The sequence below is a fragment of the Protomyctophum parallelum genome, assembly GCF_964188405.1.
Source record: "Protomyctophum parallelum genome assembly, chromosome: 7".
NCBI lineage: Eukaryota > Metazoa > Chordata > Actinopteri > Myctophiformes > Myctophidae > Protomyctophum > Protomyctophum parallelum.
In genome coordinates this window covers 14089122-14116007 of record NC_139705.1, presented here as the reverse complement: position 1 = coordinate 14116007, position 26886 = coordinate 14089122, and the positions used below count along the sequence as shown (strand labels likewise).

Here is a 26886-nt window from a genome sequence, read left to right as displayed (position 1 = left end):
AACAACACCTGCAGTAAAGCTCATTGGCAAAACTCTGGAACCTCAAGGGTCTCAGATTGATCATGTGAGTGTCAACGTGCCAATGTATATACTGTAGTTATGTAAGGTTTTATACTAACAGAGGGTGAAGGTCTGTTTTCCGTGTTTGGGATATTTGCTATATCTTTTCTAATTTGAAATACAATAAAAAGAACAGGACATAGAACAGTGTGGTGGGGGAGGGGACAGAGGAGTCACCTGTCATGGTAGGACCAGTGTTGCTCATGGGAGGCATGTGGGGGTAACCCGGAGGGCCCATCATAGAAGACATGGTCTGTCTGGAGTCCATGTACATGCTCCCTGTGGGAGAGAAAGCTGTTGGATTGGTTCCCTGCAGCTCAATACATGAGCCAACTATGATCAGATCTACAACGTTGTGAATCTTAAAGGTTTTATGACATTCATTTTCATTTTTTTTTCTTTTAGGTTACATCCACACAACCTGAACTTTGAACATTCAGTGGATTGTCTGTGGTCTAGGGTTTTCTCTGTGTGTTCTGAAGCCTTTTCAGCTGCAATGAAAACAGATTCAGATTCCTTTATTTTCCATTGTGTATACACACATAGGAATTTCTTGCATTCAATTTCAGGCAAACAGGCCTCAACAGTGACATCTGCTGACAAATTGTTATGTGGGATTTGTGGACTCTTACATCACAGTCCACAGGAAAATCAGAGTACTTGTTTGAGCCAGAAAACCCCAGACCAGAGAAAATCTACTGAATGTAAAAAGTTCAGGTGTTTTTGGGTGCAATTGAGTTCAGAAAACAAAACAAAAAATAAGAAAAACTAAACCCTACTTTGTTGACACAAGGGTCTATCCTAGTTGTACTTTTCCCTCTCTACACAAACTATCTTTGTTGAAAACCTTTATTTAGCTTAAAACATCTGATAGATCTGCTATTTTCATAGAATGTTTGCCAAATGTCTGTTTATTTTAGCAAAATGTCCGCCTATAAAGACATGCCCAGAATAGAGACGGTAGGGTTCAAGTGGCTAAAGTCATAAGTGGCAGTGTGCGCTGTGCGGGTCTTATCCGTCCAGATTATTCCTATTATCTATACTGTCTTTTCGCCTACGCACCTGCCTGGGAAGAAACCAGGTGTGCGGCGGACGGCAGATAGCTTTGTTGTCTGTTATAACTGCAATGGGCTCTATGCATAATTAAGGCTCTGTTCCATTTAGTGTACAGTGGTTCTCAAACTTTTTGAGTGGTGCAACCACTCCTATAGACAGCTATGTATGTCCCTGGCTGTGTCCCTGGGTCCCTGGGTCCGAGCACGGAAATAGCGTCACGGTAACTCTGTCATTTCTCAACCGTTTCGGATGCTGGCGGCATCTTAAATACTCCAGGGACGAGTGGAGTCAGGTCTGCCTTGTCCCATAGGTATCCCTAGCAGGCTGGCCTTCTCCTCCTACACAGAGCAGAAAAATGCATTTACATGGATATAATACAGATATATTCCACTATTCTGAAGGACTGCTCATTCAGAGTAGAAATCCTCATGTAAACACCTCAATTGGAATAGATTAGAATATTCCATTCCGGTCTGACCCAAATTAACTTTCAATTTGGAGGGGTGATATACCGTTTGAATCGGGATATTCATGAGTAAACACTTTATTCTGAACACTACTGAGAGTTTGGAATACATGCATTATTTTGCACATGTCTGCCATTAGTAGTGCTGTTAGACTAAAGCACTAATGCTTTGGTCATGTAAACGAATGAGGAACGAGGCTAGGGATACTTTTATTCAGGTTCCATTCCATGTAAACAGTCGATTATGAATCTCTGTTCGGAATGAATTCATTCTGAATTAATACATATTGCCCATGTAAATGCTGACTCTGTTTGACCAGAATGGAACAGAGCCTTCATTAGTATAACCGGTAACTCAAATTAAAATCACACCCGTGTGAACTGAGTGGTGCAACTCCGCTCTCCCCCTGCCTTTCTCTCTGTAATTAGCAGGCAACAGTGCAACACTATCTCTCTCTCTCTGTTTATGGCGCCACTTTTGCCCCTACTGGTACTCTAAACATAGTCACATAGGTTAGGACATTGTCACATAGGTTAGGACGGACATTGCTGTTCCTTACTCAAAAACAGTTGACCCTCGGCCTGGGACTAAACATAAAAAGCATCACCCTCCTCTCCTTTGCTCCAGCGGTCTCGTCCAAAAATATCAAACTGTCCCTAATTGAAAAATCACACTTGTGTGAAGTGAGGGGCGCTCTAATCATCGTACATCATCATACATCATCACATTCTGGCCAATCACTTTACTACTTTAATACTAATCACGTCTACCATCTCATACCCATGTGCTGATTATGCTGGTTGTACGGTCCGTGCTGGCCGAGCTGACTGGGGTGCTTGGGGTGCATGGCCCCGTGGGGCTGGGCCGGGTGCGGGTGGTGTGGGGGGGGCAGCAGTGGCGGCGGCGGGGTCGGGTGCTGGGTGGGGGCCCCCTGTGGAGGGATGACCCCCGTGGCCGCGAAGAACTGGTTGATGGAAGAACACAGGTCGGCCATCTGGGCAGCGTCCAGAGACCAGTTGTTAAGCTCCGCCTGTCGCATGCTCTCCTTCAGACCTGGCTCGCACGCACGCACGCACACGCACACGCACACGCACACACACACACACACACACACACACACACACACACACACACACACACACACACACACACACACACACACACACACACACACGATGGAGTCACATGCATGGCCAAATGCCAAATAATATGCACAATGTGAGGAGGACAATAGAAGTCTAGTCTATTTTAGTCTAGTCTAGTCAAATTGCTTTAAGCAATATTACACGAGAGGGTGTGCATTACTGTCATTAATGGCACGCCTGCGTTACTGCAAGAATGAGCCGAAGGAGAGTCCTGAAAGCAGTGCAGAAGTGCCATTAATGACAGTAACGCACACCCTCGAGTATAATATTGTGATTATACAACAGTTACGCTTAAAAATAAGATTTTCGCTAAAAAAATCAATTTTATAAGACAGATGAAGCCACTACAACCACAAATGTCCCAAAAAACTAGCTAGCCTAGTCACAGAGTCTGCTGTGCTCTGGGAGAACAACGCGACTGAATTCTTTGTTTTGATTAGGTGTTCCATGATGCTGTTTTGAAGCACGGCTAGAAGGTTGTTTCAAACAGATCAGATTGCTTCCTTGAAACGACTCTAACTGAGCTATCCTCATTAATGTTCACAGATTTAGAAAATGTTGACATGATATTGGAAAGAGTACTTCTGTCCACTTCTGTTGGCATCGTGCCACCCTGACTGCTGCCCAGATTGCTAATCTCCTGGCAACACGCACGTGTTGACACTGACTCCCCAACCTCAGCTCCTCATGTAACCTCTCAAGTGCCGACACTGTCAACCAACCAACGTGGTTCCTAGACAACGCGCCAGCCGGCTCCGGGAAAAACCATCGAGACACGCCTCTAATCCATTTTGCATTTGTTTCGTTTCACGGTGTGCGAGCTACGGGGCGTGGTGGAAAAAAAGGGCTCTCTGCCCCGGCGCCCTCCTCCTCTATTGAGGAGAGGGAGATGGTGAAAGATAGCGACGCTCCAGTGTGAGGGGAGGTCAAGCACAGCGGCAGGAGGGAGACAGAGGGAGGGCGGCGGCGGAGGAGGAGAGACTCCAGTCCGTGTGGTTTAACACAGGCGGGCGGCCGTCATCCATCATGTGCAGATGCCGCTGCCGGCTTTGTGCGCCGACCGTGATAAGGAGCTGTTACTGAGCTGCAGCCTAATTGGATTATTCACATCATACAACCGGCGGGGGGGAGTCATAGAGACATGGAGAGAGGGGGCGGAATGAGAGAGAGAGAGAGAGAGAGAGAGAGACACACACACACACAGACAGACAGACAGAATTAGGAGACAGGATGCACTGAGGGAGGAAGAAGGGTGGGAGGGAGTACACTACAGAGAGAGAATGCAGAAGGAGAGAGAGAGAGAGAGAGAGAGAGAGAGAGTGCAGAGACAGGGAGAGATGCAACCGCTCAGATGAGTGATAATCATTTGTATTAGTCCTCCAGATCTATTATGACACAGCTCATTATGACGGTGTGACTCAAGGGCATAGTTTATATCCAAGTGCAGATGTAAATTTAGAAAAGATTCACCAATGCAAAGATTGGAACGATTATATCACTACTTACTGTAACAGAATATGGTGCGAAATACAAAACATGTGCGCACACACACGTGTGTGTGTGTGTGTGTGTGTGTGTGTGTGTGTGTGTGTGTGTGCGTGCTCGTGCATGTGTGCAGGTGACATGTATTACCTTGGAACGGAGAGAGGTCCACATCGGCCCAATTGTAGCTGGTGGCAATGCGGCAGCTCTCCTTCAGCCAGTCAAGGTTGGGGTACCAGTCTGATGACAACGCACGCACGCATGTGCGTGCACACACGCACACGCACACACACACACACACACACACACACACACACACACACACACACACACACACACACACACACACACACACACACACACGTAAGACTAAAGGGTCACAATGATGAAAGGGAAAAAGCATTGTGATCATTTCAGACGAGCCTTCCCTTCTGAACGGTGCTCTAAAGGGCGGGAATGGAGCAAAACACATTAGAGCAGTTATGATCGTAAAGAACAACACTGACAAACAATGGCTCCAGGCGCAGTTCCCCGTTCGACCACAGGGTGGCACATCATCCACACAAGAAAATGCCAGTCACTCACAGCTTCTGTGACTGGAGAGAACGAGAGGAGAGAGACTGTCCCTGCGCCCATGGTCCCAAAGTGGGGTCCTTGAGGGAGTTCCAGGGGGTCCCCAGCTAAATGATAGTTAGGAACCAAATGGACCCTTATGGGTCTGTAACTCTGAGAGTGTACTAATGGAACCATATCTATTTGTTTTCATTTGTACACTCTCAGAGTTAAATCAACTTTGATTTTACAATATACATTGTGGTCCCAGAGTTAGAAATGGGGGACCGTAGCCTAATTCAAGTCAAACCGGGGGTCCTTGAAATGAAAATGGTTGAAAATCATTGCTAGAACCGTGAAAATCTTCTCTTATGGGTCCTTGGCATATATTTTCAAATGGGGGTCTGTGGACTAATGAGTGTCAATGTGGGGGTCCATGACATGAAAAGGTTTGGGAACCACTAAACCAGGGTTCCCCAATTAATTTTCCTCAAGGGCCATATCTTGACTAGCGTACCAGGCTGGGGGCCGAGTCTGCACGTGCGAGGTCGAGGTCTTGCCCTGAAAATTCATTTTCAGGGCAAGACCCCATTTGAAAAGGATGCCCAGTTTGACATGCATAGGCTACTGACCCCCATTTAATGCCATTTATATCTGGGACCCTTAAAAAAAAACAAAAAAAAAAAAACATTTTTTTTTCTTTTTTTAATTCTTTCATGGGCCACAAGGGGGCGCTCTGTGGGCCGCAAATGGCCCGCGGGCCGCCTATTGGGGAACCCTGCACTAAACCAACTAAACAATAATGTTTGAGGTTGTGGATCAACGACTTGAGGGATTGCTTCCATTCATCCTCAGCTACCAACCCAGCAAAAATAATAAGTGTAAATTACACGCATTACGGTGTAACATTCCTGCACTACATGGACAGAGAATATAGAGCAGTGCTACTCTTTGTGACATTGCCCAAACTAGTGGCAAAAAAATACATTATTTTAGGCAGTGTGTAGAATGAGCCTCTGTTTTCAGAATTGAGTGCACACTAAAGCATTGAATATAGTAAATAAAACAAATAATTCATAACTTTTTAATATAGCTGTAAATATTGCTGTAAAAATAATAAATAAAAATGTTACTTTACAGGAAATGGACAAAGGAACCTGTGTTCCAATGGAACTAATGTACTTATTATATAGTCTCAAGCTTGTTAAAACGTTTCATTGGTGAAATATGTATAAAACCCACAGACAAAGTTAACCACTTTCAGTCTATAACATGCCCTATCTTGGACATGTTATAGGCAAACAGCAACAAAGCAGATCTACTGTACATGTACTGTATACGCACACGTGAGCTTGTAGATTGCCTATTTCCACTACTGTCTGTCATACGACAAAGCAGGGCATTCATTTATGAAAGATGGGATACTGTACAAAGGCTCCTGCTCGACAGCGATGGTAATATGAAGACAGTGGCTCTGTGTGTGCAGAGGTCAAGGGTCATCAATATGTCCGTGGCATAAGACTTGGTCTTGTTTGTGGCACTTTCTTTCTTTTTTTTTGGCGCTAACTTTATAGCTATATTCGTCTTACACAAACATTAAATTCCCATTGACAATGAATGGACAATTTACATCATACTAGACGAGCAAATCGGCTATTTTTGTCCTACACAAAGTTCCCATTGACAATGAATGGATGATTTACGATGATAAGAGCACCCCTCACTTCACACAGGTGTGAATCATTATACCCAATTCCTGAATGTCAAGTATCCAGGTTTTCTTCAGAATATGATTTACTAAAACACTACAGTTTGGCACATTAGGATTAATGGTTCTCAAATGTTATATTTGCAAGGACCCCCTTAACTCTGACAGTGTACAAAAGGAACAGACCTGTTATTGTCATTCAGGGCTAGCTCTTTGTGTGTTTCTTTCTTTTCATTTTTCTCCACTCACTTTGTATGTGTGTGGCAAAAATGGAATTTTGACAAAAAATGTCCACCACAAGCCAGCATGGCAATGACCCCTGGCAGAGATGAACCCATTTGTTTGCAACAATGTCAGACGTGGCCTTGGGAATGGGAGAAATATGCTAGTACACGGTCAAATGCGGCATGCTAATTTAACTTTGAGTGGACCCTTGTAACAGTGGTTCTCAAAAATGTTCATGTCAAGGAGCCCCGAAATGTATTTTGCTGTGGACCTCCATTTGAAAATATTTTCTGCCAGGGAAGATTTGTCAGCATTTTGTCAAGTGTCTTTTGAAAATAGCAGATCATTTAAATAAATTGGCCTTTAATGGCTCCAATTTCGTCTCCGACTTTACCTATAATCTTCCTATAATCAGCAAAAGTGAGTGCCTTCCTTGTGTCCATTGTGTTTACAGCAACACAACACTCTTCCATGGGCTATATAGACCGTAATGCTATGAAGCAATATAGCACTAACGGGCAACGGATAATAACCAAAATACCAACTTTAGTGGGGGAACAACACTCCTAAATCCCCAAATAGTGGCTTTAGAAAGATGAGACAAAAATGGAGTGTTGAAAGTGTTGAAACGGTTCCTCATTGTGTTGGCGACCGCCTGGTACCATTTCAAGGAACCTTGGGTGTCCCCAGACCCCACTTTGAGAAACAGTGCCTTATCGGTCCATTCTTACACTCAAAAAGTTAAATGAACATATAAATAATATATATTCTCTTGGGGTTCCCTGGCACAAAATCTTTTCAAATAAGTATTAATTTGGGCCGGGGGTCCTTGACATGAAGGTTTTTGAGAAGCACTGATTTAGGGAACTGAATGTGAGGATGCTGTCTCACTGGTGCTGGAGCAGCTGTACAGTGGGACCCAGGTTACATAAGCATACCATAAATAATATTTACAATTTTATGATTTTGTTTAGATTTTGTGCTGTACAGTATATAACAGTGTCAACGTGGGGTCTGGGGACCTCAAGGGGTCCTTGACGAGGAACAGTTGAAACCCTATTTTACACATTGGTTAAAAAATAGCCGACGACGGTGAGCTTTGAAATTCGAAATTCTGTACAACTTAAAAGCAAAACGCTGGAGAATCCAATTCCCTGGTATGCCTGGTATATACCGGTATGCGGATTATACCAGTGTCAGTCTACCTTATGCAGATTATGCAGTTGACATGCACTGACATTTTGCGCCTTAATCCCATGTACAACGCACTGACTTTCATCTTTTTTGTGTTTCTCTAGTATCTTAACTAACATCCATAAGTATATATCTACAGTATATACATCTATGCTCACGCACCTTGCCAAACAAATCTTACAAATGTCTTAACTAAGGTTATTTAGCTGGGTAGTGATGTTTTAATAAAGCGTTTGGAGGAAGTGTGCAAGCTAATTTGTATACAGCCAACTGTTAAAGACATTAAGTAACCATATCTCTTTCTCCTTTTCGTTTTGTTTTTGGAAATAACGTCACGATGGGAACTGTGCACAAAAACTAATTTCACCCACTATATTTTAAACGTCTGTAAGCCTGTGATGTGACAATAAAGCTGATTCTATAACACACCTTTTTTTCTGACGGTACGGTATGCTACTATACTTGAAATGCTGAATCTCACCGGTGCTGGAGCAGCCCTGTCCACTGTGACCCTGGTGGGACAGTTGTGGGTGCTGCTGGGCGTGGCCGGAGAGCTGTGGGTGCTGCTGGGTGTGGCCGGAGAGCTGTGGGTGCTGCTGGGTGTGGTTGTTGAGCTGTGGGTGCTGGCTGTGGGCCTGGTGAGGGGACAGGTGGTGTCCGTGGCTGTGTGGGTGGTGGTGGTGGGCACCGCCGCCCCCTGCACTGCCAGGGGACTGCTGGTAGGAGCAGACTGAGCGCGTCTGCTGGCTGGAGTCACTGGGCATTCCCATCAACCCTGCACATTATTACAAAGACACAACTGTGTCACTGTCAGGTGGTTGTTGTTGATCACAAGCTCTTGTTAACCCATCAAGAAATAAAGATTTGCACACATTTTCACAATTATTCAAAGACTAGAGCGGTGCCCGTTGGAGCCTCTACAGCGGTGCCCGTTGGGCACTGGCCTACTTGGAACGATGTAAGTTGGAAATGCCCAGGCATGCCCAAATATGGAGTCTATGCCGATGTCAGAATGATGTCAGAACAGGCCAGCTCCATATATGGACACTGGGCAGGGGCCCTGTACAGAGCCCGGGCAGAGGACTTTTTGGGGCGGTTCTGGACAACCGTGCTTAATGTAAGTCGCTCTGGATTAAGAGCGTCTGCTAAATGCCTAAATTGTAAATTGTAAATTGTGGGTCCGACCGACTCGACACCGGGCAATGCACTCCCTGTGGTGGGGTGTCGAATTTGAGTCGGTGGGGCGAACGGTTCCAGAGTTACGTGGATTACAGAAGTATAGATGTACAGAGACTTGGTGCATATAGTTAGATAGCGATCTACAAGCGCTATGAGGTTGTATATCTGCTATTATTGAATAGTCAACCAATAGAGCACCAAAGTCTGACGTCAATATCGCTAGAGGGGGCTATTTCCACTGGTTCGTGATTTTTTTATTTGTATTATAATCCCCATAGGGGGATCTTAGATCGCCTCATATAAGAACTGTGTTTTAAAAATAAACAAATCATCCCGGCGGGATATCATATATTAATAATGTTACTGCTGCCAAATTAGTTACATATTCTCTAGAAACAGTCACTCAAATATGAGTGACTGTCAGTTTGTTTATTTTTGGACCACAATTCTCATATGAGACCATTTTAAGATGACCCAATGTTATTCTCCATAGAGAAATAGAGCACCGAAGTCTGACGTCACTTTCAGTAGAGGGCGTCAGTCCCCAGGTTCATGTATTTGTTTAGTTGCATTGAAATCCCCATTGAGGCGATTTGAGATCGCCTCATATAACAACTGTGTTTGAAAAATAAACATGTCACCCCGGCCGCTTCACTCATATGGATATGAAGAATCAACTGACTGAGAGAAAACGCTAATGTTACTGCTGCTGAATTAGTTAGATTTTCGCTAGAAGCAGACTGTATCATATATGAGTGACTGACTGTTGCAAACGATACCTTCCCGACAATAACGCCGAGACAGCTTGTTTATTTTTGGACCACAACGCTTATAGTAGACGATTTTTTCAGATCACCCCATGTTATTCTCCATAGAGACATTACTTCCGCGAACCAGGGGAATCGTCGGGATGAGCGAGTTACGTCAGGACTTCGGTGCTCTATTACCCCAAACCAGGGGATGAGCGAGTGACGTCAAGACTTTGTGCTGTACTGTATATAGCTAAAAACTAAAATGACACAGATGCTTTCTTGGTTTTAATGGGTTCATACTTTTGTTCAGTTTTGTTTTGGTTCAGTATTCATAAAAACCCACAGACATGCAACACTCTTGTATGCCGGGGGAACACGGCAAAGAAATACCAGCCTTGCCCGGGGTTAAATGAATATATTATGTTAAAAAGTGCAATATATTCAGCATTTTAAATGCCTTAGCGTACTATAATGCATATGCAATCTAAATACTGAATATATAGCACTTACATTTTTTTTAATATTATTTTGATGTGTCAGCGTGCACTTCAACACTTCACTTGGAACAAAAATGGAGGACTAGCATGGGAGTTGCGGTCTTTTGAGTCGGACACCGAGGGAGAATACAACAGCTCTATTCTTCAGGGAGGCGATTCTTTCCCTAACGAACTTCCTGCATGCGGACCTCTTTGCTCGAGCAGAAGCCTTCAACTGAAGCCCCTGCAAGCCCTTAATTACATATGGTTTAGCCTACTTTTGTTACAAAGTCCCCCCTGGTGGAATCTGACTGTATGATTGTGGATGTAATGAACAGGACCTGGGAGGCTCCTAGAGAAAACATTGCAACACCACCTGAGTCAGACCGTCCCAGTCTAGTGTGTGGTCTTTTCGACAGTGCTACTGTGGTCGACCTTGGTAGAAGATGAGCTCCACTGTTTGCGTGACTCACAGTGACTCAATGTTCCGAATACAATGACTGCCAACAACGTTCCCTGGCCATGCAAGTCTGCACAGTGAAGTCACGCACCCTATAGGCTGTCCACCTACCTGCTGTGGGGGGCCTTTCAAGCATACACCCAAATCCATTTTCTTTTGTTGGTTTGAAGAGCGTAGCTCTACATAAATGCATCGTAGGCTGAAAAACCATCGGTCACACGAACATTCACATTATCATCAAACCGGGCTGGCCCCAAGTCAGTGTTGATTTCGTCGACTAAAACTATGACGAAAAATGTTCGTCCGACTACCTTTTTTCACTGACGAAAACTTCATAAAAACTAAGCTACGATGACTAAAACTAAGACCAAATATATGCACAATTTAGTTAACAAATAAAAACTAGACTAAAATGTTATGGAGGGACAAGTGGAGAAGAAATCCAGTAGAACTAAAAGCCAAGTTTGGTTGTGTACAGGAGTCACTCTCCTACAATAGCTGATCTACAAGCTCACAGAGTGTCGTGCTGCGACTAAATTTAATTGAATTCAAAAGACAATTATAAAAAAATAAAAAAAAATAGCTGTCAAAATTAACACTGCCACAAAGTGCTGTGTGGGCGTTTCACAACCAAAAAGTGGAAGAACCAATCAGCGCCTGCGCTGTGATTGACAGACGCCGGATTGGCTCTCGCACTTTTTGTGTTTCTTTGCAAAAAGCCCACGCAGCGCTTTTTGGAACCAGACCGGTCTGCAAAAGACTGACCATTCTTACCATTCATTGTATCATTGAGCAGAAATGTGACCCTGTCAAGAGATAGATGGGACGGGCAGCGGGTTGAGGCAAGACCAACAGAGCACATCCATTTCAAAAGGTAGAAGAAATACATACTGTGTGTGTGTGTGTGTGTGTGCAAGAGAAGGGGGGTGGGGGTGAGAGGTCCAAGCGGGAGGAGGAGGCCCAGTGACCTGACGGAAATCTTCAGCAAGCAATTAACGAGACGCTTCACAAATGTTAGCGCCAATCTAATTAGCTGCTATCAAAGCTACAGAACCCCCATAACACTTTGTTCCGCTTGGCCGCGAACGCGGGCGTGTTTTCTTACTTTCCTTTGCTTCCACCAAAGTCTACTTCCTCCTAATTGCCTTTACTCATTTGACTGAGCAAGCCGTAAACTGAAGATATGTGGAACAATAGATTGTTTGTTTATTACAATACAATAGTTAGGCGGATTGGTGTGTGCGTGCATGCGTGCATCTGTGTGTGTGTGCGCGGTGTTCAAATGCTTTTACTGCTACTATCAAAACAATGTTACATTTTGTGTACAGTGATTGCGATAGGGCAGTGTCTTATGCTTGACAGTTAATTATGTGCATGCAGGAAAACCTGACGGGGCACTTTGAGAGGCTTACATGTACAATAGCCCCCCCCCATACTAACATGTCAATGTGCAGATTGGACAGGCGCATGCACGCACCCTCGCTTGCACGCACGCACGCACGCACGCACACACACACACACACACACACACACACACACACACACACACACACACACACACACACACACACACACACACACACACACACACACACACACACACACACACACACACACACACACACACACACATTTGAATTATTTTATTTGGATCTGCACAAGAGGCGTAATACAATAGACCCAAACACTGATCAGAATTAGGTTATACATTATATGGTCCAACCAGATATAGCTGCTGCACTGCATGCTTAACACACAGAGGGAAAAGAAGAGAAAAAAATATATATAGCACATTGTTTACATACTATTACTTGACACTACTAGACAGGATGTTTTTTTTTTTTTTAAGCCACCTAGGGATAAATGACACACACACACACACACACACACACACACACACACACACGCCGAACGCTAAGACATATACTGTACCTTGTTGTGAAAAGGACTGCTCAAAGACACACTTGTAGAGGCTGCGGAAGGAGGCGCTGAGATCCTCAAAGTCGGAGAAACAGAGCTGCTTCTCCCTGGCCTCCGGGACGGGCAGACCCCCGTACTGGGGCTGAGGGGGGGGAGGGGGAGGCGGGGGAGCTGCGGGAGCGGGCTGCTGGAGGCTCAGCGACTGAGAGGAGGGCTCCGAGTGACCACTCACCTGGAGGAGAGGAGAGACCGGGTGGGGAGAGTAGGAGAGGAGGGGAAGAGAGGAGAGGAGACACAGGTCAGAAAGACAGAAACTGAGAAGAGATGAAAGAGAGAGATGAGAGCAATGATCAGTTCCACAGATGAAGAAGTGGTACTGTAGTACCAACCATTAACACACTACACACAATACACAGTTAACAAAGTCTCACTTTGTGCAGCAGTCCAGCTTCCCAATCAGATATCACTGCAGTTCTCTTCACATATACGAACCGTCCATCTAACAGCATGAAGACGTTCTTCCCTGCAATCTCTACACCTCCGAAATTGTGAGCAGACTCACAATTAATGACACATCCAACCCCAGCCCACCCACCCCTCTCACCCATCTTCCTCCAGCCGTCCGTCCGTCCGTCCGTCCGTCCGTCCTCCATCGTTGTGGCAGTGGCCTTTATGTCTAACTACCTCACCAGAGAGAAAGGATGCCTCGGAAAAATCTCTGCCACCGGTAATCACCCTCAGACAGGAGGGGTTTCACCTGCACCAGCTAACGAACCGGAACTAACACCTTCCACCTCCACTGCCCCCGTACATAATGTCTGGATTCTGGAATGACAGGGCCTGAGGTGTCTGACTGTGTGTGTGTGTGTGTGTGTGTGTGTGTGTGTGTGTGTGTGTGTGTGTGTGTGTGTGTGTGTGTGTGTGTGTGTGGTGGAGGGGGTGGGGGGTGGGGGTGCAGTAGGAAGACAAGACAAACAGGGGAGAGAAGATGGCCTCCAGAAATGAGAGGTTAACGAGATGAGATTGTTCTGACCTTTGCTAATGCAGGTGGGAGGTGAACAGAGGGAAAAATTGATTGATGGTAGAAAGGTGAACAGCTGCCTTGACGGGGGAAAAAAATAATGTCAGATGTGTGTGGGGGGTTTTCATTGTTTGTCTAATTTTGGAGCAAATGGCTGCGTATAAAGATAAGACCTGAATGTTACATTTTATTCTATCGGGTTTATTAGCACAGGGAAGAAATACAAGCACAGTGACAAACATCAAGCATTACAGTGTTTGCCATTTATGCGTTTTTCTCAAAGTAAATTTGCATTAAACTGTATGCAAAACGACACTGCATTTTATACCAAATATGAATTAGTTTTTTCAGAAACCTGCATCCTACCAAAGGGGCACGGTTCCGAATGAATGGAAACTACCGCCTTTCTCATCCTAGAAAGTTGAAAATGATGTTGAAATCGAAGCCATTGTTTTTTCTTCAAAGGTTTTTTTAATTACCAAACATGCCTACTAATGATTACGTCATTATAGTAGGCAGGTTTCTGAACTGTCCACAGCCCACCGCTGAGATGCAGAATGAGTTGATAGAAATGGTGCCATCTTATACTGAGAATTAGTGAGGAGCATATTTATGAAAATTATTTTGAAAATCGGTGATCACTATTTTTAAAACGAATTCCCCCCAAAAAAGATATAATAAAAGCTCTGTGCTGTGCACTGTGCTGCAAATTGTGAGCTTTTCAAGTCATTTCATGACATGACGCAGATGTATTGACATCGGAACACTGTCGCTCTGTTTGCCTGCACCCTTATTGTCCCAGACTGCAGTGCCTTCCTTCTACTACCAGTCCTGTTCCTGAGATGGACCGGACCAGCCTAAACTTGGCTTGAAGCGCGCTGGAAACCCGTTGTGGATTATAATGTTTTGTTTGACACTGAGGTGTTCAAAACGTGTCTAATATACCTTGAATCTTGTCACTAAAAAAGGATGCAAACTCCCGACATTTTCCTGGGAGAAACTAGCTCTGGTGATATTGGAACTTGAGGATTAGTTAACCTGTCTCCAGTAGCAAATAACATGTGTGAATTGTTACTGTGCTTTTTGATGATCTCAGAGAAAACAAAATATTACCGAGCACATTTCAAGTTCATACTATAAATACCAGTAAGACGCCCTGAGGGCGAGTAGCGACCTCGCCCCAAAAAGGCGAGGTCGCTTGCACGCATCTGCCTGGGTGACGGCAGACTGCTGGCCGGGCGCTGGCACTTTGGCATGGGGGATCAGTTCAACATATATGGAGCGTGTCTTGAGTGTACAGGGTTTGATGAGGTCAGATCAACATATGGAATGTCAGAACATGAAGGACGGGTGGGGAGGGATCAACATATGGAATGTCAGAAAAGGTTGCTCCATATACTGTATGGAGATCTAAGGGTTTGAGGTCAGATGTAGAGTTGCTGACCGTCAACATATATGCAGATCTATATGATCCAGTCTTCTCTATGTACTGTATGGTTTTCAAGGGTTAGATGAGGTCAGTGTCGTGATCATCATATGGAGATGGTCATATATGGTGGCGTGACGTGTCACGAGGCATGATGTCACTAGGCGTGATCATATATGGAGGTGTGATGTCACGAGGTGTGACCATGGAGGTGTGTGGTGACTAACTAATTAACTAACTGACAGACGGGAGATGCAGGTTTTCATAAGTAAATGCGTTTAAATTACATTACATTTTCTGAAATAAATGTAGAGGTTCGATTTATGCCATTTTTGCTCTGCTTTCTGTTTCTCCATGGTGTCTTTTGCCTATTAGCAATACATGGGCGGTGCAGTGGTATAGTACTCTTTGGGGCTGGGGCAGCACCTGCAAGGAGCGTTGGGCGGGAGGATTAGAAAAGAGGCTCCTCACTGGCAAGTGAGCCAGAAGGATACACCAGCAATGACAACACACAGTAGTGTACGGGGAGGAATCAATTGGCCTAACGACTAAATCGGGGAGGGAACTAACGGGTACAAATAATTGTCTACCAGGGGGTGGGAGAATGAAGAAAGGAGCAAAGATATCAATTACATTGGAGATTAACTTAAAGTATACAACAGATAGTCAACATAATTAAAAAATGTGTCAGATTCAGATTGGAAAAAAAGAGTTCTGTCCTTTGCGTGTCTTGAGAGCAGCCTTAACATTTGGGATGTTAACTCTTGGTAATAACTAGTCCTAAGCTTGTTATTGTTCTTTCACATACAGACAAATCAAACATGTCAAGTATGTGTACATGTATATGAAATCACCCATAATGAAACAAGTCAAATTCAGTGCATTTCTGTGAAATCCTCAAGGAAATAGTGAATAGTGAAGAGTATTTTGGTGGCCTATATTTGACTCTTTTATCAAATACACAGAGAGAATCTCATTTCCATTTTACATGACACATATGAGGATGAGGACTCTCAAAATGCTTTTGAAATTAAACATACAGTATACCCCAAAATGGCGCGCACACGCACACACACACACACACACACACACACACACACACACACACACACACACACACACACACACACACACACACACACACACACACACACACACACAACTCAACCTCAAACTCCTGAAATAGAATGGAAATCATTTTCCATCTCCAACCATTGAAACTAACCATTTTCCAAAGCATGCCATAGGATGCCATAGGATTGAGGATTCATTTCATTTCAATCCGATCAACTTGCCAACAAGCAAAATATTGTGAGATTTGAAATATAGTGTGGATTTGTCAAAGCTGTTATGATTTATCATTGAGTTTTGATGCATTTTAAGGCACGGATTGATGTAAAAAGTATAACTGAACAGAGTCCCTGGAGAAAAGCTTCAATTTTCAATTACATTTCAAGTCAAGATTTGAGCTAAATAGCTAAATAAAGCCATTAATGGCTGAAGCTGTGTGTATTAATAGACAATGTTATGCATTGCTGTTGGGGTCCTTTAACCAGTGTTTATAAAAAAAGAATCACGTCTGGAACATTAATACATGTTGTGTAGATACGCTGATAAAATACCCCAAATGGCAAGGATGGGATCCATGAAAAACTGGATTTGGTATAATTAATGATCACTGCCCCAAATATCTCTAGCATACACCAAATCAATTAGCACTGTCATCAAAGGAACTGGGTTGTGCTCATTTAAAGAACAAAGCATTGGTATTCCTGGAGTCAACTGTGGTTTTGGGATCAAGGAATACTGCTCCAATTATATTTTCGAAATGCTTGATGATTTCCAGGCATATAGTTTGCTATTTCCTTTGAGTATTTTGTTAAGAGTCAGGATGGAATAGCTGTAACCCCGCCAGTGAGTTGTGCCAATCTAATCTATCTCTTCAAAACTGAAATTTATTGTCATCATTTCATCACACAAAAACCCACACATAACTTGAAATGACTTGATTCAAATCGCCAAAGGAGCTTGTTTTGACATGGATACGAAATCATCCAAGCAGCCAATATCTGGCCAAATATGTCAGTGTACAATGGCCTGCCAAGTCTGGGGTCTACTATAGTCTGCCAAGACCGTAGGCACTGAAACTGTAGGGAACATGGGCCAGCCAGCCAGCCTTGATGTAAATAACTCACCCTGGTTATATCTCTGAGTGTGCGTTTTGAGTTCTTGGATAGATTCTTAGTTTTTGAGGGGTGCTAGCCCCTCCTATATTCAGCTATAGTGTGGATTTTTGTCCTAACACAAACATTAAATGCCATTGACAATGAATGGAGATTTTACGTCATATGTGGACGACCAAATTGGTGATAAGAGCGCCCCTTACTTCACATGGGTGTGATTTTTTGAGGGGCGCTAGCCCCTCCTATATACAGCTTTTGTCACCACACATCTCAGTATTTGCCATTGACAGTGAAAGGAGAAATTAGGTCAAATTTCCGCCAAATATGACGTTAATTTGTGGCAACACAAACATTAAATGCCATTGACAATGAAGGGAAAAACACAAGGGAAAATGTATGTCATATGTAGATGAGCAAATCGGCGAACCAATCACATACAGCTTTTGTCCCCACACGTCTCAATATTTCGACAATGAAAGTAGAAATTAGGTCATATATGCCTCAAATATGACATAATTTTGTGGCAACACAAACATTAAATGCCATTGACAATGAAGGGAAAATGTACGTCATATGTAGACGAGCTAATCGGCTAACCAATCACATAAATTCAGTTGTTCATGAGGTGATGCTGTACTACTGTATGATGATGTATAATGATAAGAGCGCCCCTCTCTTCATCGGTAGAGCTTTGCATAACGTTTGTGCTGACATGCATGGGCCCAAAAATATAAAACTATAATTCTACAGCTTCAGAAAGTGTTACCAAACATTACTAACCAATAACAGTGTCTTCCTCAAACAATGCAAACCTTTGTCAGCTTGTTTAAAAGATATGTTTTGTGGCTTTCGCCTTTTTTTAAATGGAGGGACAGGGTGACAGTAGGCTGACAGGAAATGGGGAGAGAGATGGGGGGGGGGGGGGGGGGGTGACATGCAGTAAAGGCCGTCGGGATCGGGAGTCAAACCCGTGGCACACTGCCAGACTGGATTACCAGCCAAGATACATTTAAACGACCATGGCTGTTTGGCGTGTGTATGGCACTGACCATGACTCGTGGCATGCTTGACAGTACTGTCAAGTATGCTGGCAGCCATTTTCCTAAGCATACCCTGTTTTCTTTAATTTTGGAGGAAGCCATTGGATTCAGTCCATTTCAGTATGGCATGGAAGTCAACTTTGAAAAGTCTAGCTGAAAATAGCCCCTGGAGAAAACATTAATTTACAAGCTCAATTCAAACATTCATGTCCAATTATGTTTGTTCAACATTGACTAAATTATTCAGGTAAGTTCAGAAACATTTTAATAACTTTGGACATTATGTAAACAAAGATAAGCCTACGGTTTAAACTGTCTAAATATTTAGCCATTAATGGGAAAATTGTCTATGTTTATTTAGGTACCATACGAAGCTGTGCATGGACAATGCCATGTATTGATGCTGGCATGGTCCTTTAACCACTGACATTCTAAATCAGTAGTTCTCACACTTTCAAGCTTGCGGCTGTGAGCTTGTAGATCTGCTATATTTGAATAGCCAACGCAAAAAAACAAAAATGACACAGATGCTTTCCCGGTTTTAATGGGGTTAAGCCCTACCCTATTCAGGGCTCTATACTTGGTCTGTCCCTTTTTTCCCAGTCTACACCAAATCTCTTTGGCGGAGAATAGGCAATCTACAGTACATGCTACCAACCAATGTGTCGCAAACTCGCAACTGTGTTGCTGAACTTGCGTTGCGCTGGTCTACACCATGCATTTCCAAAGAATGTTCACCCCAAAATAGGCATAATAGGCAAAATAGGCAAGAATTCACGTAGTAAAACAATGATTATAAACTGTGTATAGGGTGCTATAAGGGTCTTACTGGCGTGTAGCTGTGTACGTTGGTGCCCGTGCTGACAGCAGAGTTGAGGTTGAGGGAGGCCAGGCTCTGGTCTGACAGGCTGTTACTGAGGCTTCCTCCCATACTGCCTGGACTCTCACTGCCCTCGGCCTCCGGGTTGTACAGCGCTACCTGCAGTCCACACGCACGCACACACGCACAGACACACTTTACTCATTTTACTCTTTTTACTTTTATTCATGTTCACATATTGCAAGTATTCTTGAACATAGAAAGTAGTATATTAGATGCAGATAATGTTGGATATTATAATCCAGAGCATAGGTCAAATTAGTGTCCACCGCATGCACACACACACACACACACACACACACACACACACACACACACACACACACACACACACACACACACACACACACACACACACACACACACACACACACACACACACACACACACACACACACACACACACACACACACACACACACACAAATACAGTTGTTTCGAAAGTTACTCATTCTCTTGCATAATGAGCTCTAGCCTGCAACTCCAATTTTGGGATTTTGCTCCATATTTTCTCTAGTACAAAAGAAAATGCATTCTGTGTTGAAGATGTTTATTTATTTATTTATTCGTTTATTTAAGTCTTGCTAGTGGCAGGGTTCTAAGGACGGTGGGTTGGTCGGTCACCACTGTTGACCTCTTTGGTACCAAACAACATAAATATCTCAAAAACTACTGATTGGACTGCCATAAAATTGTATGTGCCCCTTCGTGATCAAGATGATTGCCCGCGGCCCCTACTGATTTTGGTAAGCCTGTGGCTTTTCCTCTAGCGACACCATTAGGCTAAAGTAACAACTTGCACACATTTTACTCACAAACAACACAGTTAAAAATACTTCATTGCTGTGCACCTTCATATAAGGTTGACACTACTGCCAAAATAAATTGCACACATATTATCCCAAAATCGAATGGCTAATATATATATACCATAATGCTAAGCACGCTAAGATATGCTTACTTAGACACACCCAACTGATTTAGGTGTAAAGGAGCAGATTCTGTCCCAGATTCCTTCCCATGATGACAAAATGTTGAGATCGACACGTCATTAACTGGATGAGTTCCCAGTATACCCCAAGAACATTTCTAGGACCCGAGGAACTTTACAGTCTATTCCCAACCCACCGTGTAATTAAAAAGAAAATGCGCAGCGGTTAACTGAAAATCTCTCTCTAGATAAATATTTTAAATCCCTGAGGCATTGCTGCTGTTTCAGCCATTTAACCATGGAGGCAAAATGGTTCGAATCCAGTTCATGACCCCAGCTGAATGTAATTCCCGGACTCTCTCCAGTGTATTCTCTTAAAAACTCTCATAAAAAAAACATAAAATTGAAATACAATAAAATAAAAAGTAATTATTTAGATACAAGACTCTGGTCTGAAGGATGGTCTTGCTGACACAGGTTAGATCAGAGAGCTTCAACAGGCGCTGCCCTGAGGTTAAGCTGCTTCATTTATCTCCAGGTCTGTTTTACTGTCAGTACAAGCTAAGTAGAAAACCAACATGGCCTCTGGGCTATGTGTAATTGTAAATGGAGAAATGTGAAACAGCAGCCATCGCAGAAACAGAGGTAAGGGGACGCTGGGGCGCAGCGATGTGTACTATATACTGTAGGAACACTCGCTAGAGAGCAAAGAAATGTTTCTGGCAGATGGAATTTGTAAAAGAAAAAAGAAAACTGAAGGCATTGATTACACAAGAGTTGAATAAATGTGCTGACAAACAGGGGGTTTGTAAAATAAGTGGTCAGCGTGTTGGGTCTGTTACTCCACGTCTAGCCTGGGGTCCACCTATGCTTTCTATGGCATAGGCAGCTCCCGGCAGGAGACACAGCTGCGCGACATGAGACTAATTAATTAGATCGACAGATAAGAGAGAGAGAGAGGTGTGTGTGTGTGTGCGTGTGTGCGTCAATTTAACAAAGGTGCAGATGATCAGAAATCAGCAGAGAGTGATTGACGTTTGCGCTACTGTATGCCAAATTGAAGTGGACTCGGTCAGAGACTTTTTTTTCCTCCCTGGAAATAAAAACGTCTGGGTTTCCGAGGCTACTCTACGTCCAGTCCCAGGACCCAGGGTTATGAGAGCTGCCCACTGTGGCACAAATCTGCTCTTTGGTTCGTGCGTGCGTGCGTGTATTCATGCATGTGTGTTCCAGATCAGACAGGCATCAGAGGTCAAAGAGGCCACTTGATCTCTGACCCCTCGTACAAACAGTCACGCCCAGCTCAGAATGTGTGTGTGTGTCTGAATGAGGCCCTAGCTGAGTAGCTGTCAACATAAGGTAGTTGGCTGATGGCTGAAATGAGCTCTCTCTCTCTCGCTCTCTCTCTCTCTCTATTTCTGTGTGTGTGTGTGTGTGTGTGTGTGTGTGTGTGTGTGTGTGTGTATGTGCGCGTGTGCGTGTGCGTGCGTGCGTGCGTGCAGTACACACTGTGTACATGACAACTGCATGAAAAGCACAGATTGCTTTAACAGCGTGTCTTGGTTACAGTTGAAACTAGCATGGATCCCGTCCAGGCAGTATTACTCATAGCCCTGAGCACAGGGCGTCCTATATCATTATGCTATGTCTCGTCTAATCTCCACGCAATAAAAGTCGTGCATGAAGAAACCTTTCCTGTTCCAAACTGTGTGCACAGCCAGTCCCCCCCCCCCCCCCCCCCCCCCCCCACACTGTTTGGTAGGGGAGGAGAAAACCGAACAACTGAACAACAACTACAAAACTGTCTTTAATTGAAATCTTATTAGATTTAGAATTAATTAGTGACCAATAAAAGAATGATCCACCACATAAAAGAGTCCAGCAACAAATATTAAGAAGCCTCTATATTATTGGTTAATTAATTAATGTAGCCATAAAACAGGCCTTTTCTTCTTCTTCCTCCTCCCCATTTTATGACAGAGTTCCATGGATTCTTTTGGTTTTCATGTAAAACAATGATAGATATAGTCCATTGGACAAGACAGTGCTCTTCCATCTTATTAACAAATGAAACAAATTAAATAAATACAAGAAATATTATATAAAAAGTACAAGAGCATTACACATGCCATGCACGCGCATGTGCACACTCACACACAACCTACAATAAGCATGACATGCTGACGCGAAAATGCTTACTGTCCCAGAAATATCAAAAGTTACAATAGGAGGCAGGGCGTTCCCAGGCACCTCATCTGTGGAACCTTCTCCCGGCTTCGGTCCGTGGGGCTGACACTGCACATTTAAGACTAGATTAAAAACCTTTCTCTATGACAAAGCCTATAGCTAGATTTGTCTTCAGTACTCGGTCACCCGACAAAGTAAAAAGGTTGAGAACTGAGTAAGGGGACCCCTCACCTTTGTTGTGTTGTTTGTGTGGGTTTGTTTCCCAGTAGTGCTTGTAATTAACACTGTATAGGCTCCAGTAAGGTTTGCCACTAACTCAACATCCAGAGTCTCCTTTGTCTTCCACTGACCGTGGACCCGGCCTTCTCACATAGCACGACCATGGACAACTATCATATTATTACACCACTACACTATATCTAAATATTCTTATACATTATATATTATCTGACAACATTGTTATACCATATTATACTTTTACTATTACATTCATTATTATTGTTATTGCTACTACTTGTATTTGCCTGCATCTCCTTCCCTGTCTATTTTTCTTCTATTTCTTTCTTTCTATTCCCCCCCCTAACCCCCCCTCTCTCTCCCCCGACATGAGGCAGATGGCCGCCCACCCTAGAGTCGGGTTCTGCTTGATGTTTCTTCCTAAAGAGGAGTTGTTCGTTGCCACTGTCGCAATATTGCTTGCTCTGGGTGGATCTTTGTCGGTTTTCTGCTCTATATGTAAAGTGTCTTGAGACAACTTGTTGTGATTTGACACTTTAATAAAATTGAATTGAATTGAATCATGTACCTTGTTAGTGACAGTGTTAATGGCCAGAGTGGGTGAGGCTCCTCCTGACATGATGCAGTCCATCCTCAGAGACTCAGACTCCAGGCTGTATGGAGTGGACGCCTGCATGGAGGAGAAAGGAGAGAGAGAGAGAGATGAGTGGGAGGGAGTAAAAACAAGTCCAAAACTCTCTCTAAATAAAAGGCCAGTCCAATGCAACTCCTTGCAACTACTAGCAGCCATTATCCCCAAATGGCAGTGGCAAGGAGTACTATAGAGGGTATACGCGTGACATCATCATCATACCCGGAAGTTTGCGGGAACGCCTATACTGAGTGAAAAAGCTACTTTATGGCCTTGACAGCCCATACATCCTACCAGAAAGGTCCAATCTGATTGGATTAAACAACGTTAAACTACATTAAACTCACTTTACCACTCACTTTGCCACTCGATTTGCCACTCACTTTATGCATGCGCATCTATTGGTGTGGACTGGCCCTAACTTGCTTCATCCTCTAAACCAGTCACCATTTGCATTCAGAAATCACTCACCATTTCAAAATCATTTGATTCACACTAACATGTTGCGGCAGATGTGGCTCAAATTGAAGAGTAACCCATGTGTTTTCATTTTCAATACTAGCCTATTTCTCCCCCCCCCCCCATTTAAAATAGCAGATGTATCATGTCTGACTAAAACATGGAACTTTCTTTTTGTTCAATTATTTAGATTTTTACATAAATTATTAAACTGATAATGAATTAGAGACGGGCGTCTGAGGCAGAACCTCGAACTCAACATTGCAAGTAATAGTAATAATAATAATCATAACCTAAAAGATTATTACTACTATTATTATTATTATTATTATTATTTGTATAAACGTTTCATAATATGAACAAATTAATAAAAAGTATAAATAGAAATGTAAAATCATAATAGGAATAGGACTAATAGGATTCTTTTTGTAAAGACTTTGAATACAAGTGCACTTTGAATGATTACTTTAAACATGGCATTAGCCGGAGGCTCCTTACACACCCTTAGATACTGAGAAATCTCATGGAGCCGGCTTCAGATCGCTGAACTAGTTCAAGTGCCTTCAGTTAAAGTTCCCAGACGCACAGCGAGATGATCACATAAATGTGCTTTACAAAGATTGTGCATTACTATATTCATACACCGATGACGGTGGAAACCATGCAAGGCACCAACCTGCACTTGGGGAGCAATGAGGAGTTCAGAGTCTTGCTCAAGGACACTTCGACACTAACTCTGGGGAAGCCCGGGATTGAACTGGAAACTATACGGTTCCCATCCGGCTGCTCTACCGGCCACTCTACCCCTGAGCCACTGCCAATAGGATAATCAAGCATCCCTTTTGCTCAATGTGTACTCAAGAGTTAGTTTTGTTGCTATCCTCACAAAGACCCCAACGTAGGGTTAGCCGTGTGTGAATGAGACTATTCAGAGGTCGGTGTGAGGCTGAGGCAGGCAGGGGAAATATGAAGAGAAACTGAATGGCATTTTTTTCCTCCTTCTCTGACTCATTTCAAGGTTCAAGACAGCTTGCCTCCCCAAACTGCTTAGAGTAAGAGGATTGGTCGGCAACAAAGCAATCTTTAATTTATGATAAACTCCCCGTGGAAGGGGATTCGTCCGTTTCCTCGCAGAGGCACGCAAGACGACGACGGAAAGGTGAAGAGAGGAGAGCTTGGGGACGGGGTAGGAAAATATATAGGTAGAGAATACCTGCAATGATGCACAGAATGACACGTACACACGCAAGCATGCACGCACGCACGGACATATAATACTTTCATACAAACAATCAAATACACACATTCCTGTACACACACACACACACACACACACACACACACACACACACAATGCATTCATACAGTGAAATAAACACATCGCTGTACATGCACATACACACACATGCACATGCAGACAGGCTGACACACAAACACATGATGTATGCTGTGTCTTCTACATAACTATTACAACGCATTCATCCAAAAGGTATTTAGTCTTTCTTCCAACTTTGTCTGTTTTCATGAACACAGACCACATTGACACCCCTGACTGTGTTTAGCTTAAGTGTGACAACAAAAGGAAAGTCTATGGCGCACAGTGGGAGCTATCCAGCCCACCTTTTTTGTCTGACAACAACACTACCCTCCTCTGCTGTAATTCCAAGCACTTTACAGAACCACAGCGTTTCTTTCTCCCGTGCCCATGTGACAGCCAAACGGTGGAAGTGAGGCGTAAGAAAAGGGGTCGAAGGGCGCGTCCATGTAAAGATGAGATGACAAGGCTCTGAATTAATTAATGTTTGTAATAAAAATAAATAAAAAATGGCTGGGAAAGAAAATATGTCTAATGGCAGCCCCCGGGCCTTGCACGGTAATTAACTGGAACGCAAGCCTAGAACACTCTCCCTCCCTCCCTGATGTTCTCTGTAGCTCCCTCGCTCTCTGTCTCTTGGCTCTCTCTCTTTCTATCTATCTCCTTCTCTTGCTTCTTCCTTTTCCTTTGCAGATCCTTAACATTCATCTCCTCTCGTTTCTCTCATCTCTCTCTCTCTCCAATCACATCTTTGTCTATCCCCTCTCGTCATCCACGTCTCTCTCACTTCCCCGGCTGCTAGCACCCTCTCTTTGTCTCTCTCCCTCTCTCTTGCTCCCATGCACCTGTCTCTTTTCTCCCTGCTGAGCACCTACGATTGTGCACTTGGACGTTTTGTGCCTGCTCGTGCTCGGTATCCCTGGAGATGGCAGACTGCCAGGGGCAGAGAGAGAGAGAGAGAGAGAGAGAGAGAGAGAGAGAGAGGGAGAGAGAGGGAGAAAGGGGGAGCGAGAGGGAATCATGCCGACCAACAAACAGAGATAGAGAGAAAAACAATGAGAGAAAAAACGCAGCCCCTTATGGATAGATATCCTACTATAAGAAATTGAGATTGACAAAGGTAGAAGCAGATACCGAAGGAAAGAATGATTTATTTCAGCTTAGCTTAGTTCACTGGACAAGTTACAAAACGTGCATACATGTACGTTTTGTAAAAGCCGGTAAGAACACATCCCATCCTTTCCCAATGACAGGGAGTTTGGAAGGTTTCTCACATGTTTAAGATCAGTACTAATCTAGCCTCTCAACAGGGATATGGGCAAATACCAGATTATCTATACTATAGGCATATCCACCTTCATTTAGAAAAAAACATCCATACTGTACCCTCGGCGACCTATATGAAGATAATGACATTGTAATTTGGCCAGGATTTGGAGATTCTTGCAATTAGAACTTACACAAGCACATTTGGCTCGCCACAAACTCTCCCCAGGGTATGGATCATTTTTCTTTGGGCTGACACATGAGATTTCTATACATTATAATATGCTCCATGCTTCTTGACAACAGTTGTGGCAATAAGCTGGTGTCTGCCCTTAAAACTGTTTGGGAAAAGGATTTGGGTGCCACAATTGAGGAGGAGTGAGTGGGACGTATCCAGGGACATTGAGTCAAGGTTGATTCAATTCAAGATACCCACCCACCCTCCCTCCCCCCCCCCCCCCACCACACACACATACACACACACACACACACACACACACACACACACACACACACACACACACACACACACACACACACACACACACACACACACACACACACACACACACACACACACACACACACACACACACACACACACACACACACAACAACCCCCATTGCAGTTAGA

General features: G+C 43.7%; 1 protein-coding gene across 2 annotated transcripts in view; it reads right to left on the bottom strand.

Annotated features, from left to right (window-relative positions):
* The window catches only part of LOC310861749 (forkhead box protein J3-like), an 82099-nt gene that overhangs the window by 3697 nt on the left and 51516 nt on the right, over window positions 1–26886 (bottom strand). For both annotated transcript variants that reach the window (XM_083769355.1, XM_083769356.1), the window contains 7 exons: window positions 23150–23251; window positions 19176–19325; window positions 12689–12908; window positions 8371–8664; window positions 4361–4450; window positions 2364–2636; window positions 238–339 (listed from right to left, as the gene is read on the bottom strand). In XM_083769355.1, the coding sequence (XP_083625481.1) occupies window positions 238–339; window positions 2364–2636; window positions 4361–4450; window positions 8371–8664; window positions 12689–12908; window positions 19176–19325; window positions 23150–23251 (1231 nt within the window). The remainder of the gene's footprint in view (window positions 1–237; window positions 340–2363; window positions 2637–4360; window positions 4451–8370; window positions 8665–12688; window positions 12909–19175; window positions 19326–23149; window positions 23252–26886) is intronic.